The following is an 18,620-nucleotide window of genomic DNA, read 5'->3' as shown; positions in this document are numbered from 1 at the left end:
ATGTGGTGCTGAGGATCAAACCCAGCGCCCCGCGCATGCCGGGCAAGCGCGCTACCACTTGAGCCACATCCCTAGCCCTACTCCTAGTATTTTGAGGAACCTCCATACTGCTTTCCAGAGTGGACACACTAATTTGCAATCCCACGAACAATACATGAGTATACCTTTCCCCCCACATTCTTGCCAGCCCTAATTATTCTTGATTACTGACTGGAGTGAGATTGGTTATGATTTGCATTTCCCTAATTGCTAGAGACCTTGGATATTTTTTCATGTATTTGTTGGCCACTTGCATTTCTTCTTTTGAGAAGTGTCTGTGTAGTTCTTTTTGCCCATTTATGGATTTTTTGTGTTCTTTATATATTCTGGGTATTAATATCCTGAGGAGCAGGTAGCAAAGATCTCTCATTCTGTAGGCTCTCTTTTCATGCTCGTTTTCTTTGCTATACAGAAGCTTTTTTAGTTTGATGGCATCCCACTTACTGACTTTTAGTTTTATTTCTTGCTCTCTAGGGGGATTGTTAAGAAAGTTGGTTCCTATACCAATATGTTGGGAGTGATGGGCCTACCTCTTAGAATAAGAGTTTCTAATTCCTAGGACTTTAATCCACTTTGAGTTGACTTCCCTGCAGGTTGAGAGCTTCATTCTTCTACATATGTAAATCTAGTTTTCTTAGCACCATTTGTTAAAAAGACTATCTTTACTCCAACATGTTTTTGGCAACGTATGTTTTAGTATCAGGTAACTGTATTTATGTGGGCTTGTCTTGTGTCATCCATTATATTCCATTAGCCTTCATGTCTATTTTGGTGCCAGTGCCAATCTGTTTTTCTCTGTAGTATAATTTCTGGTTTGGTACTATGATGCCTTCAGCATCATTCTTTTTGCTCAGGATTGCTTTGGCTATTCTGGGTCTCTTAATTTTCAGAATGAATGGTAGTCTACTTTTTCTAGTTTTGTGAAATATTTCTAAATGAAAGATTCAATGATAGATAAAATTATGTGCCACATAACTGGTCAAAATGGATCTCATATAGGTCAATGATCCCATAAAATTATAATATAGCCTAGAAGTGTAGCAGGCTATACCATTTAGGTTTGTGTAGGCAATGTTCACACAATGACAAAATTGCCTAATGACAGATTTCTCTGACCATGTCCCTATGGTTAAATGACTCATGACTATAAATTATTAAAAGGTATTACTGGATTAGCATTTTTCATAATAGCTCTCTAAATTCAAAATCAAGATTAAGTTCACCAGTGACAAAGTACTAGAGTTCATTTTGTCATAAATAAAGTGAAAATAATAAATTTTCTAAAATTCTAAAGATAGATACAATAATTCAACCAATATGAAATGAAAGCTACACAGCTCAAACCCTCACTTCAAGGGCAACAATGGAAAGATGACACATTTTAAAATCACAAGCCAGGTTAGAATCAGTGTTCTGCCACCTTAATATGACTCAGCCAAATTTTAACCTGAGGGATGGGTTGTAGCTAAGTGGTAGAGTGCTTGCCTAGAATGCGTGAGGCACTGAGTTCAATCCTAGACATCACATAAAAAGAAATATAAATAAAAATAAATAAAGGTATTGTTATCCATCTACAACTAAAAAAAAAATTTTTTTTTCCAACCTGGGTTTAGTTTCCTCATTTATAAAATGGAGTTAAACATGCTTAGCACAGTGGCAGATATACACAAAAGATATACTTAAGTCTCCTAAATCACTGTTTAAAGCTCCAGCTTTAAATTCAAATTCAAATCCAGAATATAGCCACTATATGGCTCAACATGCATCTTCTAATCTTTACAATAACATTGAGAAGGAGGCCACTGTATGTTCACTTTGCAGGAGATCTGGAGGAAGGGATTTTCTCAAGGTCAGATGGTTTGGCATTACCAGAGGTAGGAGGTAAACACAGATCCTTTCACCCGAAGACTGGAACTCTGTTCACTGTGATTCTATGCACACATCACCGCAATTGAGGTTTTGCTTTCTAACCAAGTCCCCATTATTATTTCTCATTTAAATAAAATAAAATTCAAATCTTAATCTCCACAACTCATATTCTCCAGGAAATCATAAGTAAACTTATATCAACCATTTACAAAATTTTCAGATTACTTGTCTGTATGTTAAATCACATGACACAAGTATATCATTTTACGTATAAATTTTATCATTTTTCTAAGTATTATAACCACCCAATCCCTGGGAATCACACATACAAATTAAGTCTTAAACCAAATCCCAAATTTAGCTCTTACCTTAGTAAGATCCATTCCGAGCCTAACCTGTGACAAGAGGTGCATGATAACACTCTTGTGCTCCTCCACTGACCCTGCCTCTCCGTCATCGTCTCTATCGTCATGTGAATCAAAAAGGTCTAAAACAAAACAGATCCTCTTAGATTAGTATTAAACTGGGCCAAATTATGCTGCTACCAGTATTACAAATGTTTCTAAGATTAAAAATGTTGTTTTCAAAAGTCCTTTACCAGCATCACTTGTACCGTTGGACATGGAAGAATTCAGTGATTCTGTGGTATCTGGGCGTTTTAGGCTATTTCCCGAACTGCTGTGTGTCAAGACTGAGGCAGAACCAGAAGAACTAAGAAAATAATAATAATAATAATAATAATCACCTTCTTAAGCTAAAGAAAGCAATTTGAAGTCATAGCAAGATGTTAACTTATAAAGTTACTTAAAACTAAAATACACAGATGGATGACAAACAATTCTTACAGTTCTCAGGTTATACACACACACACGCAATTCCGTCTCTCTCCCTGTCACCAAGACTGTGAACTGTGAGGCCTGATGACAAGGTCTCTTATTTTGTTCTTTTTGCATGGTGTATTCAACCAAGTCACGTTTTATGACAAGGAATCAAAAATTAGTAAGATTTTTGCCTCTGCATTCAAGTTTGAAACTAGAGTTCGTTTCTGATTTTGTTGCGTTGTATAAATGCAGATGTGTCACAACACTTAGCAACAATTCCCAGAACTTCGAAAGTCAACAGTCTTATATTAAGTCTCAGAAAGATGTCTTATCCATATTTTTGAGATCCTTTGATAAAAGCCACAATGGTATTAACACCTTTTCCAGTCATTAAAAAAAAATTGAAATTAAAAAAATTAAAAAATCATTTTTTTCAAGTAAATTTATGATAACTGGCTTTATGAGCTAGTCAACAGGTCTAAAGAAAGCTACCTGTATTAGATTATTATACCTGTGTTCACAATTTACTCAGGGAAGTATTTGTACATAAATTGAAGAATAATCAGAAAAGCACAGTTAACTATTTTTTTTAAACTGGGGACTGAACCCAGGGGGCGCTTAACCACTGAGCCACATCCCCAGACCTGCCCCCCTTTTTAATTTTTTTTTTTTATTTTTATTTTGAGACAGGTTCTCATTAAGTTGCTAAGGCTGGTCTTGAACTTGCTTTAGCCTCCCAAGTTGCTAAGATTACATGCATGAGCCACCATGCCTGACTGTAGTTTACTTATTCAGTGTAAAATCAGAAAATCAATTTCTCACATTTCAGGTGCTTATAAAATGGTTCTCTATAATAATCATGGTCTTATTACAAATCTTAAGTATAAAACATTATATATTCTAATTTATATATAAGTTTACCCTTGTTTATCTTTTCTTTAAATTAATAACTTTATTTTATAAAGCACTTTGAGATTCACAGCAAAACTAAGCAGAAAGTACAGAGTTACCTTATACTCCCTGTCCTTAAGCGTATGCTCAGCCTCCTCCACAAACATCCCGCACTTGTTACAACTTGTACCCTCGTTACAAGTGATAATTCTACATCATAACTCAAAGTCTATGATTTACATTAGGGTTCACTCTTGGTGTTATGTGAGTGGGCTGTTATGCATTCTATGTGTTATCATCAGCGACAAATATATGACGATATGTACCCACCATTACAGTTTTATAAAAAATAAGCCTGAATGCCCTAAAAATCCCTATATTAGACACTAAAATAACCATCTATTAAGACTACACTACGTATTCTTATTAAACATTGTTTGCCCTGGTTACCTGGTTTTTGATCTATTTTTCAAGAACTGAATATTGCTTCTTGGATAATTTAGTAATATACATTACAAGGTACATAACTAATGTTTATCTCACCAGTTTTGAGAGGCAATTGAAAACTCAAGTAAAAGACCCAAGAAGTCAAATTATCATTAAGTAATCTTCAAAGTTTTTGTGGGTTTTTTTTATAATCATCAAAATAGTCAAATCTTTTAAATCAACTGACCTAACTTGAAATCCCATAAAACATACATCTTATTTTAGAAGAAATGCCAAAGGTCGAATGTATTTATGCTATGCTTTTTCTCTTTACCCATGGTTAGGAACCAGATCTAAGCTGGATGCAGTAGCACACGTCAGTAAGCCCAGCAACTCAGGAGGTTGAAGCAGGAAGACCACAAGTTTGAGGCCAAGCCTCAGCAATTCAGTGAGACCATCAATAACTTAGCAAGACTCTGTCTCAAAAAATAAAAAGACTGGGGATGTGGCTCAGTGGTGAAGTACTCCTGGGTTCAATCCCAAGTAACAAAACAAAATGGAAAAGGTACAAATCCTCAGCCAGTCCATATGAAAACGGAAAAGGGACAAATCCTCAACCATTCTACAGTTTGCCTCATTTAGAGCAATATTTAAAGAATATAGTTAATCAGACAATAACACAGATGAGTACAGGACAGTATATCTGCAATGGGCTCACTTGTCAAGAATGAAATGTAGGATCATGAAGTACAAAAATATTAAAATTCTGAACTTAATTATAATAACAATTTACTGAGTACCTATAATGTGCCAAATGCTCTAAAACAACCCTGTAAGGAAAGCATTATTATTCTCAGACACACAGATGCTCACAGGGTCAATCATGGGTCTGGGGTCATATAGCTGGAAACCAGTGGAGCCATTTCAAACACCCATCTGACTCCAAAGCAGAAGTTCTTTTCAACATGTACTTTTCATCTAACTTATAAATGTGTAAACCACACTGCTCAGTAACACTGTTGAGAAGGAAAGCTATCATCACTACACATTTTTAGCCAATGAAAGGACGTAAGCTAATAAGCTCTCTTCCTTCAGAGAAAGAGGGAAAAATGGTATGAGAGCAAGAAAACTAGTAGGAGCAGCTGATGGTAAGCAGGTATCACAGCTCAAAGCCTACAGAGGCCAGGCAAAGAATATAAATTCCATATTTGAGTAGGGTGAGGTTACAAGACAGTGTGGAGCTCGAGCCAGCACACTAAATTTAAAGGGATTTAAAACCTCTTTTAAAACAAAAGGCAAACAAGTGAACAAAACACTGTAGTATCTAAGAGTTATGTGAAATTTAGTGGGGAAGGGAACTCAGAAAGGATTAGATGCATACAGAAATTGACTCTGAACCCTTTCAAATAGGAAGTACATAACTGTGTATTTGAGGGGCAGGGCACACAGAAAGCACAAAGCTTAAAAGAAAGAGAAGTGGGAGCAGCCCACCAGTATGCAGATGAACTTGCAGACATGCTTATTACAGTAAATACTTTACTTTACATAATTACATGCTTTAAGAGAATGGGTAAGTCCATTTACTAGCAAGACATTTTCAGTTGTGTTTTATTTAGAAAAATAGCTAATGTCTGGCATAAGAGACTATCTTTAGTTCTTTCGGACAATGATGAAGCCAGGCAAGGTGGCACAGGCCTGTAATCCCAGTGGCTTAGGAGGCTGAGGCAGGAGGATCATGAATTCAAAGCCAGCCTCAGAAAAAGTGAGGTGCTAAACAACTCAGTAAGACCCTGTCTCTAAATAAAATACAAAATAGGGTTGGGGATGTGGCTCAGTGGATGAATGCCCCTGAATTCAATCCCTGGGACCCTTCCCGCCAAAAACTAAAAAACAAAAACCAAAAAACCCCAATGACGGAAACTCAGATATCAACCTTTTAACTGGAATTTTCTTATAAATGTTTATTTTCTTTTAGCCCCATAATCATAAAATTTTAGAAAAAAATTAAAGGGAAATTTCATTGGCAATTAGAAGTTTGCCAATCTCAATAGTTTATTTCCTAACAGACCATCCAGAAGAGAACCAGTGGTGCACACCTGTAATCCCAATGATTTAGGAAGCTGAGGCAGGAGGATCAGAAATTAGAGGCCAGCCTTGGCAACTTATCAAAAACATGTGTCAAAATAAAACAAAAAGGGGATTAGGGATGTAGTTTAGTAAAGTGCCCCTGGGTTCAATCTCCAGTACCAGGAAGAAAAATAATAATAATAATAATAAAAAGACAAGATACCAAGATGGTGTGCCTATAGTCACAGTTCCTTGGGACGCTGAGGTGGGTAGACTGCTTGAGCCCAAGAATTCAAGGCCAGTATGGGAACACAGCAAGACCCCATTTCAAACCAAAAAACATGGATAGAGGTAGCAAGGGAGATAGGAAATAAGCCAGTTGATCGGTCAGTCAGTCAGTCAGTCCATGCTAAATGAAGTCCTACTGCTCAGCTTCCTTTGAACTGTGGGCTCAAAACTCTGAACCCTGACTACCCTGTTTTAATGAGATCACATATTTCACTTTTCCCCACAAAGGTTGAATTGTATCCACTGTCAAAAAACTTTATGAGCCAACATAATCGGTAATCATTTTTCTTATAACAGCTGAGATTTTGAGCCATTATGATGCAACTATAGATAAATACCAGATTTCTCAATATTTAAGAGAACCCCAGGGCCCTACACAAAATTTCTTATTAAAAGAAACCAACATCCAATATCTAGGGACTACCTCATCATACTTTGCTTATAAATTCACATATAATAATTTCCAAATTTGTACTGTCTTAGAAAGCAAACCCAAGTCATAACAATAGTACCAATCCCCATGAAAGCAGTAAAGCTAAAAAAAATATGCCAGGAAAAACTAAGCCAAATACATCTATGATAAATACAAGCAGAATATATAAAAGATTAATTCACTTTTTAAAATAACAGCTATTATTAGCTGGGCATAGTGGCACATGCCTGTAATTCCAGTGACTCAGGGGACTGAGGCAGGAGAATCACAAATTCAAGGCCAGCCTCAGCAGCTTAGTGATAACCCTGTCTCAAAAAATAAAAAAGGCTAGGGACTAGCTTAGTGGTAAGTCACCCATGGGTTCAATCCCCAATACAAAAAAGAAATAAAATAACAGCTATTATTATGTGCCAGACACTAATTTAGCACTTGACTTATATTATTCTCATTTACATATTCACAGTGATCCCTTGAAGTTGAAATTAATAAGGAAAAGGATTACATAGATTAAATAACTTGACCAAGGTCACACACCTTTGAAATAAAACAGATTTAGAAGCCATTCTTTTTAAGACTTCAGAATCCAAAGTCTTAACAATAGAAACTTGTATACTATTGGAGCTGACAAGTATTTCGATTATTAGCTACGTGTAAATGGATGGCAGTTCAAACTTTCACTGTACAAAATGGTACATACCTAGCTTTTACTCAATGATGTAAAATATTTTCTAAGAAAAATATATCATCATGATCAGCTAAAATCTGCCTGTTTACTATCTCTAGAACCTTTCCCTCCATTCCCAATATTATTACTATCAGGTTTTGGCTGGTCTTTCTATCTGTAATCCAGTGCCCCCCACCCACCCACATTTAACTTTACATAATTTAGGTGAATCTATTTCTAAAATGCAGACCTGACCAGTAACGGCCATCACTCATGGTAAAAATGTTCAAAATTCATAAAAGGCTAAAGACTTTTATGCCCAGGTCCTTGTCAACTTTCACATCTTTCCCTGCTCTGTGCTTTTCTTTTTAACCACTTACCATACCTTACACTTCAGTCACACCAAAATACTTAACAACTCCTCAAGGAAATCAAGCTCCCCTTGCCTCTAGGCCTTTCTAATAGGGTTGATTCTGCAAGCAAACATTTCCATTTACCCCTCCCCTTAGCCCCATTTCCCTTCTCTCTACTCACCCACATCTCACCTTTGGATCGTTACCACCACCCCCATCCCCAATCCCCGCCAAATCTTCCCTCTGGGAATCCTTCCCTGACTTCTCAAGACTTCAAAATGTGCCATGGCTTTCTGTGCTTGTGCTTATTCTTACTGCATGTCTTAATGTCTGTGTCCTCCCCAGATTCATATGTTGAAACTCAATGACCAATGTGATAGTATGAGGTACAGCTTTTGGGTAGTAGTTAGATTGTGAGGTGGTACTCTTATGAATAGGATTAGTCTTAGAGAGGTCCTAGAGAGCCATCTTACCTCTTCCATCATGTGAGAACAAACCATTCAAAGGTGCCATCCATGAACCAGAAAGCAAGCCCTCCACCAGACACCCAAGGCGGTGAGCAACTTGATCTTGGAATTCCCAGCATCCAGAATGTGAGAAATGTTTCTGTTGTTTATAAGCTACCCAGTTTATAGTTACCCAGCTTAAAGCAGACTAAAACACCATACCTTGTATCTTCTGTGGATTATACATGTCTATCTGTTCCCCCAACAGACTCTAAGTTGCTCTTACTTGTATAATACTTCATAGCTTGCACAATCAGATTAGATCCATTCCTAATGTTGGTGCTATAGAAATTTCCAGAGTTGAACTTACATTTTTGGAACATTACCACAATGATGCTACTAATTATATTTGGATTAAATCTGCAGTAAAAGCAAAACTCCCTTAGAACTCACTTTGCTCAATAAGCCAATGAAAAGTAGGTTGTTCTTTTAGCAGACTTTATAAAGCAAGTCTCTCATTATCATCAGTCTCAAAATCAAATTATATCTTTAAAAACCAGGAGTCTTTTAAATACACATTTTATTCATGTACTTACTCTATTAAGCGCTTTGGGGATGAGCCACTCTGATGGAATTCATCAGCATCATAGAATTCATCTTCACTGCTAGAGTAAGAAAACTCTGGGACTGTATTTGGAGACAAGTTGACATGACTTGGAGAAGTTAGACTGCTACTAGGTGGTGAATGCCCACTGCCTAGAAAGTTAAAAAGGTTTAAATTAGGGGGAAAAATGTTGGTAATTAGGGAGATGGGGCAAAGCAGACCTTTTTAAGATCAAGAGTTTGGTTAAGTTAGTAGAAGTCTCCACACTATTTGTAAAGAAAATCAACATTTAAAGTAAACAAGGAAAAGGCCTATCATGTTACAGAAAGGGGAAATAGCCTTTTAAATAAATGAAAAAGATTCTATATCCCCAAATTATAATTTAAGGTGAATGTCTCTTTAATATTAGGAAGGCAGTGCTTTTGATTATGTGAATTGTGATACTGAAGTCTTGAAACAGACACCAGTACCAATGGGAAGCCAAAACTCTTATTTTATACTAGAGGCCAGATACTAAGACCCAGTGAAAAATATACCATATAGAAAACATACAGAAAAAATAGCAACACTTTCACAAATGTTAGAATACTGTTCAGGATATTACATTCACATTATTCCTTTTTCATAGAAGTCACATGAAAAATTCTAAACCTCTACACAAAGTTCTGAGCACACACTACACATTCTCCTCATTTCTTTTCCACCTAAGCATAAGTCAGATGCCTGGGGCTCAGGGACAGAAATAAAAACAGAGGGCTAGTATGGGAAAGAATGCAGAAGAGGAAAAGGCTAGGAAGAATGTCTTCCTATTCCTAAAGAGTCTAACCAAAGATATGGAAGGCCAGATAAAGACGACTACTATCAAATCTGAAATGATCAGCTGGCATAAGTGGAGCAATAAAGCCAAAATATATATTAAACAAAGAATTGAGATCAACTTAATTTGCTATGTATCTAAGTCTGTCACATAATTCATGCCAATTTATGCAGATACCTGCTAGAGGCTAATGTTAAGTAAATCACTGATGGCAATCAAAAGCCAAGGTTACAGATCTGGAAGAAATGGAAGGTAACAGCAATGAAAATGAATCTAACGCTACCCGCAGATTTTTAATCCATTCCTGTATCTTTGGTTCAATAGTTAAGAAAAAGCAAATCAGTCTGTCACACTTGGTTGCCATGTTCACAAAAATACTTTTAAAATAGTAATTGTGGAAATTCAAAAGGTAACTTACCTAGGCAAATAACTTTAAATTCTCTTTTTTTTTCCAACAGCAGAAATAAGATAGGAAAGACACTTTCTCTTATTGGAATAGGAGAAGTTAGACTAGGAATTATAAATAATTAAGTAACATGCAAGTACTCCAGGTAATCACACCACTGAAAATGGGTCTCAGAAGAAAATGAGTTTGGGAACTACAAACCAAATAACTGGGAGCACCTTTATGAGAGCAAACAAAATAATTTCTTAGTTTTTTTTTCACATTAGTGAAAAAAGGAAAGGAAAGGAGGGTGGAGAAAGTAGAAATAAGGATGAAAGCTCAAACAAGACAAAAAATCACAATAGTAAGATTCTTGAAATAATCTCTTTCTGAAATACTTCTGAAAAGATAATCACACTAAAATTAATCTAAGGAAAAGCTCCTCCTGTTTTCAAGATTAGTAAATAGTTTTATCTATTTTTCAACAGATAAATTTTGTCTGCTTCACAATCCAACCTTAAAAAAAAAATCACTGGTACTACTGTCAATATGAATGAATTGTGACTCAGTTCACAAAATACATAAGTCAGCCAAAACATTTCAACTTCTTTATACGCAAATTCTTTATTTGCATTTTCCCAAGAGCTTCTAAGAGGGCTATTGTTGACCTTTTTTCTTTCAAAATTCAGAAGAGATTGCCCACACGGTTAAATATTAAAGACCAACACAACAGGATCAGTGCATTCACAAATTCAAGATTTGAAATAGGCTAAATCACATGGGAATTTATTATTATTACATAAGAAAAGTCCTACCCAGAAAGAAATCTGCGGAGGAAGAAGTGGGGCTGATCTCCCATTTCTCAAGAGTGGTTCTGCCCTTGGCTTTCTGACTTAACAGGGTCCAAAGCACTCAGTGCTTCCTTGAATTTGGTTCTATAGGTAGTATAACATAAATTTAATGTTTAAAAAAAAAAATCTAATATCTAACATGAATAGTATACCTGTAAATTGGAGAAAAAAATAAAGCCCATAATTCTAAACAAATTAAGCAGATGTAAATTAAAATGAAGTGGCAAAAAATGTGAAAGACTAATAAATGTTTATGTGCCAAAGGTACCGTACAAAAATATCACTGAAAAATATTGCTATAACAGGAAAATACTGGAAACTACTTAAATGTGCATTAATGGAAAAAGAGGTAACACCTACCCAGGCAGCTATAAAAAGAATGTTGTAGACCTAATTATATGAACATGAAAACAACTAAATAAAATTACACTTGTGCATTTGTACAAACATGTATGTAAATCGGGGGAGGGTGCTAATGAGGACTTTCAGCTTTTCTGTATACTTCTATATTGTCTGATCTCTCTTTTTTTAAAAAGCATTTATTCCATGTGTCTCATTTTTTTAATGTTTATTTTTTAGTTGGACACAATATCTTAATTTATTTATATGTGATGCTGAGGATCGAACCCAAGGCTTCACACATGCTAGGCGAGTACTCTACCACTGAGCCACAACCCAAGCCCCTTGTCTGATCTCTTTATAGTAAGAAAGTACACAAAAGTCTAACTTGAGTAAATTTCCCCAAAAATTCAATATGAATCCCAAATAATTATTAAGCTACACAAAACCCTGCAATATTTTATTTAAACTATAATTAGTCATTAAAGCTTCTGATTCAATAACAAAGTTAACTATTTCATGTATGTACTATAATGATAAAACTATTTCCCAATAGAAATATACATCATATTCCTTCAACTTTTACTCATTAGGAGTCATACACAAATCTTAAATGTTAATGGAGAGTTGTAGGAAAAAAGGTTACACAAATCTGTACCTGTACTATTTGGTGTTGGAGTCTGATGATGTCCCAAGGTAGCTAATACAGGTCCAACGGGTAAGGAAGACGGACGCTGCTCTGACTTACACAACTGAGCTGGTTCTAGATTTGAATATGTGAAATAAGTTAGAGAAAACAGCCAAACACACACACTGTTGTTGACTGCAATTGTTTGGGATTCAAGATCACAAAGTTCAGAAATTTCTAAAATAGTATTTTATTAGGTTTCATGCTACTCCTTCTGTCTGACCTATTAGCCTCTTAAACTCAATGATAATATGCAGGCAAGATATCAAGATACCAGCCATGATAGGCAAATGCTCTGTATAACTATTTTGTAGAACCAATACATGCTTCTGTTGATAATGTGTTCTAAGTCCCAAACCACATAAAATGTGAAACAGGGCACAGTATCTCCTCTTTAGTACTCAAAGTAATATTAAGCTCATTCTCTTAAGGAGCAAAAAATTCATAAAAGGATTTCACATGCTTTTAAGTATTTTTTAAAAAAGAACTTTCCCTTTTATAATGCAATTTCTGGCTTCACTATGTCATCATCAACAAGAACACAGATATGATGGATGCAACAGAAAGACAAAGGGAATCAGGACAGCGGGGTGTTGGCCCTTGGCCCTCTTTTGTCTGTTTTTTTAAAAAAGTATTTATTGCTCCATACTTAAAATTACATCTGATCAGGAGGCATCACAAAATTTATTCTTCCCATTCTCAGTATCTTAAGTAAAACTTTGTATTGTTCAAAATTATAAAGTATACCTACAGGGGGCCAGGACTGGGGCTCAGAGGAAGAGCGCTTGCCTAGCATGTGTGAGGCACTAGGTTCGATCCTCAGCACCACATAAAAATAAAATAAAGGTTTTGTATCCACCTACAACTAAAAAATAAATGTTTAAAAAAATTAAAAATTAAAAAAAAGAATACCTTCAAATTGAATATTCCTGGATTACCCTTAAATAGATTAAGGTATGCTAAGTTCTCTTTGATAGTCATGAATGCTGGGTCAAAAAATTCTGTTCTACCAGCCAGACACAGTGGCGCACAGCCGCAATCTCAGCAACTTGGGAGGCTGAGGTAGAAGAACCACATGTTCAAGGCCAGCCTCAGCAACTTAGTCAGGCCCTAAGCAACTTAGTGAGTCTGTACCTCAAAAAAAAAAAAAAAAAGTTTGGGGATGTAACTCAATGGTAAATGAAGCACCCCTGGGTTCAATCTCCAGTACAAAAATAAATAAATAAATATTTCTGTCCTACTAGCAAATCCAAGTCCATGTTGCCTTCCATCTCTGAACACTAAAGCCCATTTCATCATACTTCAAAAGTTTCCATATCAAAATACTATTAATTTCTTTTACCACTTTCAGCTGTTTTTTTAATATTTCTATTTTAGTTGTAGTTGGACACAATACACTTATTTTTTAAAATTTATTTTTATGTGGTGCTGAGGATCGAACCTGGGGCCTCAAACATGCAAGGCGAGCGCTCTACCGCTGAGCCATAACCTCAGACCCTCAGCTGTATTATTTTTGATGATCATTTTATTTACTTAAAAAAAAAACACACACAGAAAATACTAAGATTACTATAATGACCATATAAGGTAAATTTTTTCTCATCAATGAATCTGTAAAACATTTTTCCAAATACTATACCTGGAGGTAAGACAGTCTGGGAAGGCATTGTGCTGATTACAGGTTCCAAGGGACTGGGTTGATATATTGCATCTACAGGATTAATAGTACTCTGAGATAAAGAAACACAATGTAGTTATTTTTAATTAACTGTTCTTCTTGTGCTAACCCTCCCATGTGAGTAAAATGCCCCATTCCTGACAGCGAAATCCTGAAGGCAGCTATATAGATAAGGAGAGTCAAAATGCAAAGAGAAAATGAAACACCTTTTCTACACAGACATGTAAGAGTTTCTTCTAACAAAGCACAGTAAGAAAAGAAAATGAATCAATCACTGTCCAAATAAGATAGTAAAGCTAACTGGAAAAATTTAGGAGTTATAAAATGGTGTGAAGAAGATTTGAAGAAGCAAAAACAATAACCTCTCAATTCAGTGCTTCAAAAACAATTCATCATAAATATTTCTTTGGTGTTAATAAAATTTATACCTATCATTACGCTAATGGATCTACACTATGAAGATCTCATCTTTCCATCCTAGACCACTGCTATCCACCACTCTGTGTCACACAATGTTGGTGTCCAGTTTTATGGTCACTCAAGGCAAAGATGTACCTTCTACTAAGTATAGAAAGAAGGCTTTCTTTTTGAGACTACAGAAAAGGAAACAAACAAATAGAAGGCATAATTTTAGCGGGGAGGAGTCCAGGTTTCTGTGATTCCAAGAAAAATTACTCTGACAGCCCAATGACATTTTAAAAACAAGACTCTACAAGCCACTTACTGATTTTTTTTTTTTAATAATGGGGAAGAAGGTCTGGATGAATTTTAAATCCAGGTCGTGGCTAATGACTAATCCCAAAAAAGTAACTGTAAAAACTTTAAAAATCAACTAACAATATTAAGTTTTTGTAGTGTTTTCAATTAATGTCTGAATAATTTTTTTTAAAAAAATCAAGAAAACCCCTATCTACAAACATTTTAAAATCATTAAGTAGGATCTCTTAAACCACACAAGAATTATGATTTTTGTCACTACAACAGTCCTCTTACCATAGATATTCTGAGAAATAAAAGACATTTAGGAAAAATACCCTGAAAGTAATCATTATTAATCAAAAACTTAGAAAGTAGGGAATGTTCTGAAGCACTGAGAAAAGGATAAAAACAGAGCCTTGGGATTTTAATTCCTTAGACCCCTCAAGCATCTTATCTGTGGGTCTCAGTTAATCCAGCCTATAAAATAAAGAAAAAATGGATTACATGGTCTCTATGGGCTTCCTATTATTACTTTACGATTCTTTTTTCAGATCTGGATCAAGTCATTATACAAGCATCTTAACAAGTCTTGGAGCTACTCGTTTTTAAATTCCTTGTTACAAAGTGCTTTTCTCTAAAGGACTCCAAGTGTTTCATAAGGGCAAATCCCACCACTAATGCTCTAATCCAAAGGAATGAGAATATATCACCTCCTTAACCCTCTCATTGAAGAGACTAATAATAAATAAAGTAACTTTGGAATCAAAGTAATCAGGTACCAGAATTTTGTCTTTTGGATATAATCTGTCCAAATGAAATGTTCTAATATTAGGCTTGTCAACCCAAGAAAATACCTTTTTAAACTTCTTTATATTGTTAAATGAAAATTATGGCAATTACTGTTTTGAACTAAGCTCCTATACTTAGCCCCAACAGATGAGACCAAACCAAATGGAGTCACTCATGCTAAATGCTGCATAATCAAACTGAAATTCAAAGGAGATCAGTTTTTCCAGAACATAGGAGATTCCCATCTATCTGATTCAGTGTAATAATGAAGTCCTCTCTGCTTTAACCCAGGTTACAAAAAAAATAACCTGATGCTAACCAATCAGGTTTTCTACTTTTCAGTTTCCTTGTTCCTAACCTACAAAACCCATTGTTCTGGTACTGCCCAGTAGATCTCATTCTAAAAATAGAATTAAAAAATAGGATGGAGGTTCTACAATCCATGAATCACAAATAAAAGCTAATAAGATCTATAACTACGTTTGTTAGTTATATATATAGTTTTGTCTTTTTGACAGTATGTATATTAAAAGTATTCAATCTTATTGTCTTTGACAGAAAACAGTAACTATTCTACATTTATCTATGGTTCTTGGTCAATCAACTTCAGGTTAAAGTATGTAAAATTATATTCTATATACTGCTTTGAAAAATGTGCAGAGTTTCAGAAGTTCAAACAAATAATCTTCAGGCCCTAATTCGTTAGGACATTAATGAAACTCATGCAAAATAATATAATGAACTATATATACATATAAGTACACACAGCTAACATTTATTGAATACTAGGTGGTCATTCTGTACCTTATAACATTTGAAGGCAGAACCTTTCAGCTTTCTTTATCAATAAGGAAAATAAGAATCAGAAAGGTTAAGTAACTTGCTTAAAGATCTCAGGTAGTAAGCAGTAGGGCTGTAATGTAAGTCCAAGCAATGTGGATCTAAGACATCATGAACAGTTCTTTTCTTCAAAATAAAAACTCAAAATGCTTCAGTTCTTGGGCAAATGAATCAAATATGTTTGCTTTTTACAAGCTTAAATTTCCTCTGAGTATAAACTTGCCAAATGCTCATAACTGCAAGTAATCAAACATTTTTGGTATGCTTTATAAAATCCTGTCCATTTTTTAACACAATTAACTTTGGCTTAGAGGGAAAGGACATGAAAATAACTGCCAACACAAGCTTCCTTAGGAGTAGTTTTGGGGACCAGGAGTTATTGGACAACGAATACATACAGTCCTTTCCCATGAGGCTAACAATCTTCAATGATATCTCAGGAAGAGATATATAACATTATATTGTATTTATTTCATGTAATTGTATTATATCACTAGGGCTCACACTTTGAACACAGAAACAGAAATTACACTGTATTTAATTCATATTTCAAAGATATTTCTTGTAATTTGCCTTCTTAAGAAATATGCAAACAACACAGATATCTAACTTCTGCTTTCCATTTTAAGCCAAATATAAAAATAACATGCTCATCCTTTCATAAACATGAGATGGTTGTGAAGATTTACAAAATGTTTCCAGATCTCAGACAAGCTGACATTTGTAAAGTTTCAGGGCAAAAAGAGAGGCTACTTCCTGCTTATGCCTTATTTAATTATAAAAGCTGTTTTCATACCATGATTAACCCATCAAGTAACACATGCAAAGTGATTCAATTGAAACCAATACTTAGAAATAATTTTAAGATTGTCATTTCCTCTCCAAATGATTGTTGAAAGATGGCCAACTTAAAGAGCTCACAGAAAATTGCAAGAGTTAATAACAAAAAGCAGTGAGTAAGTGAAAAAAAGGAATTTGCGTTGAAAAATGAGTAGAAATTCAGGTTTCTCCTGACATGACTGGTTATAATGCTCTGCAGAAGTAAAAGGAAACAAAAGATTAGATTAAACTTACTATAATTCCATCTGCGTGCTTCTCCGCATTACTCTGGTCCTTTAGGAAAAATGTTAAGAATATTAACTTTATTCTTTTATTTAAGTAATCCCATGTGTACTTTTTCTACTAAGAAAGCTTATTTTACTATGTAAGCAATAGTGTTAGAATACTACAATGTATTACTACAATGTATGTACAAATTCCATTTGTACATTCCTAGCCAAACATAACTCCATTGCTAGCTGCAAAATAATCAACATCAATAGCATGACAATTCATTTTCTACACAGACACTTTAATTAAGTTTGCTGGGAAAATAACCTATTAAACTGAAGTCGTAATTGTACTAACAATTAAAAGTGATGTACTAATTTAGGGTTGAAGATCCTAAATATTTCTTAGCTTAAACTTTATAGTCATTTATGCCAATCCCTAAAATTCCCAAACTCTCACTGTACTTTCAAGGTGTGGCAATCACATACCCTGAAAAACTTGAAATGGACACAACTGCACATATTCGGGTTACTGGTATCAGAATTAGACTATTACTTTCCTAAAAAAAAGTAATTGTTTTTGTTTCTGATTTTTGTTTCAGTAACCATAATTGCTATATCTGTACTGTGATGATGTTGCAGCCAATACTTAATACCTGGCAAGCATTTTAATGTATATTAACTCATGTATTCCAACAACAACCCGATAATATAGGTTCTATTATTATTATTCCCCCTGACAGATGAGAACAACTGAAATAGAGGGAGCCAGGGTTCCAATACAAGCAGTCTCATTCCAGAATTCATGCTCTTAACAAATAAGCTATTTTGCCTTGCCACTACAAGGATATACTTAAAGGGTGGGAAGGTGATGGAGTTGCCAACACACACTCATTCCTCATGTGGAAGGAACCTAAGAATTCATCTTATATATCTTGGACTCTTCAATCCTCTTCCTTCCCACTCTCCTGAGCGCCCCAGTGACCAACATGGATGCATACAGGAGGAATGAGCAATCTTTTGGGACTGTCTCATCCTCAAGAGATGAAAAAATACTTCCTGGACAAGTACTATATATATAGGAAGTAACCATCAAATACTTGGGGGAGAAAGTCTGTACTGAGAGAAATGTAGGGAAATAAAAAAAAAACTTAAAAATGTTTAAAGGTAAGATGATTATTAATATTGGTATATTTTTAGAATACTATGACCTAAAAAAAACTATCTTTTTTGAATTTCTTCATGTCCATTTGTGTAAAATGGTTGCTAAATTGCCCAGGCTGGCCTCAAATTTGCAATCCTCTTGCCTCATCCCCCAAGAAGTGGTGATTAAAGGTGTATGCCACCACAATCTGCATAAAATTTAGTTTTTATTAATAAAGGGAAAACTGGGCTGGGGTTGTTGCTAAGTGGCAGAGCACTTGCTTAACATGTTAGGTACTGGGGTTGATTCTCAGCATCACATAAAAATAAATAAATGGCATTGTGTCCATCTACAACTAAAAAAAAGCTTTTAAAAAATATTAATAATAAAGGGAAAACTAATACTCTATCTTTTGCTTCACCTAAGGGTATAATAATATA

General features: G+C 35.0%; 1 protein-coding gene across 4 annotated transcripts in view; it reads right to left on the bottom strand.

Moving 5' to 3' along the window:
• Nucleotides 1–18,620, bottom strand: part of Osbpl9 (oxysterol binding protein like 9) — a 142,752-nt gene that overhangs the window by 10,771 nt on the left and 113,361 nt on the right. For 2 of the 4 annotated variants that reach the window (XM_046450942.2, XM_046450940.1), the window contains 6 exons: nucleotides 17,062–17,100; nucleotides 13,621–13,711; nucleotides 11,952–12,056; nucleotides 8,894–9,053; nucleotides 2,507–2,619; nucleotides 2,277–2,395 (listed from right to left, as the gene is read on the bottom strand). In XM_046450942.2, coding sequence (XP_046306898.1) covers nucleotides 2,277–2,395; nucleotides 2,507–2,619; nucleotides 8,894–9,053; nucleotides 11,952–12,056; nucleotides 13,621–13,711; nucleotides 17,062–17,100 — 627 coding nt within the window. The remainder of the gene's footprint in view (nucleotides 1–2,276; nucleotides 2,396–2,506; nucleotides 2,620–8,893; nucleotides 9,054–11,951; nucleotides 12,057–13,620; nucleotides 13,712–17,061; nucleotides 17,101–18,620) is intronic. The other 2 variants (XM_046450943.2, XM_046450941.1) reach the window with 1 other exon arrangement.

This window comes from Marmota monax, unplaced genomic scaffold (genome assembly GCF_021218885.2).
Source record: "Marmota monax isolate L192 unplaced genomic scaffold, Marmota_monax_Labrador192_F-V1.1 WCK01_AAM20220418_F8-fsc00023, whole genome shotgun sequence".
Lineage (NCBI taxonomy): Eukaryota > Metazoa > Chordata > Mammalia > Rodentia > Sciuridae > Marmota > Marmota monax.
The sequence above is the reverse complement of the archived record's forward strand: the minus strand, read 5'-3'. Positions and strand labels throughout refer to the sequence as shown.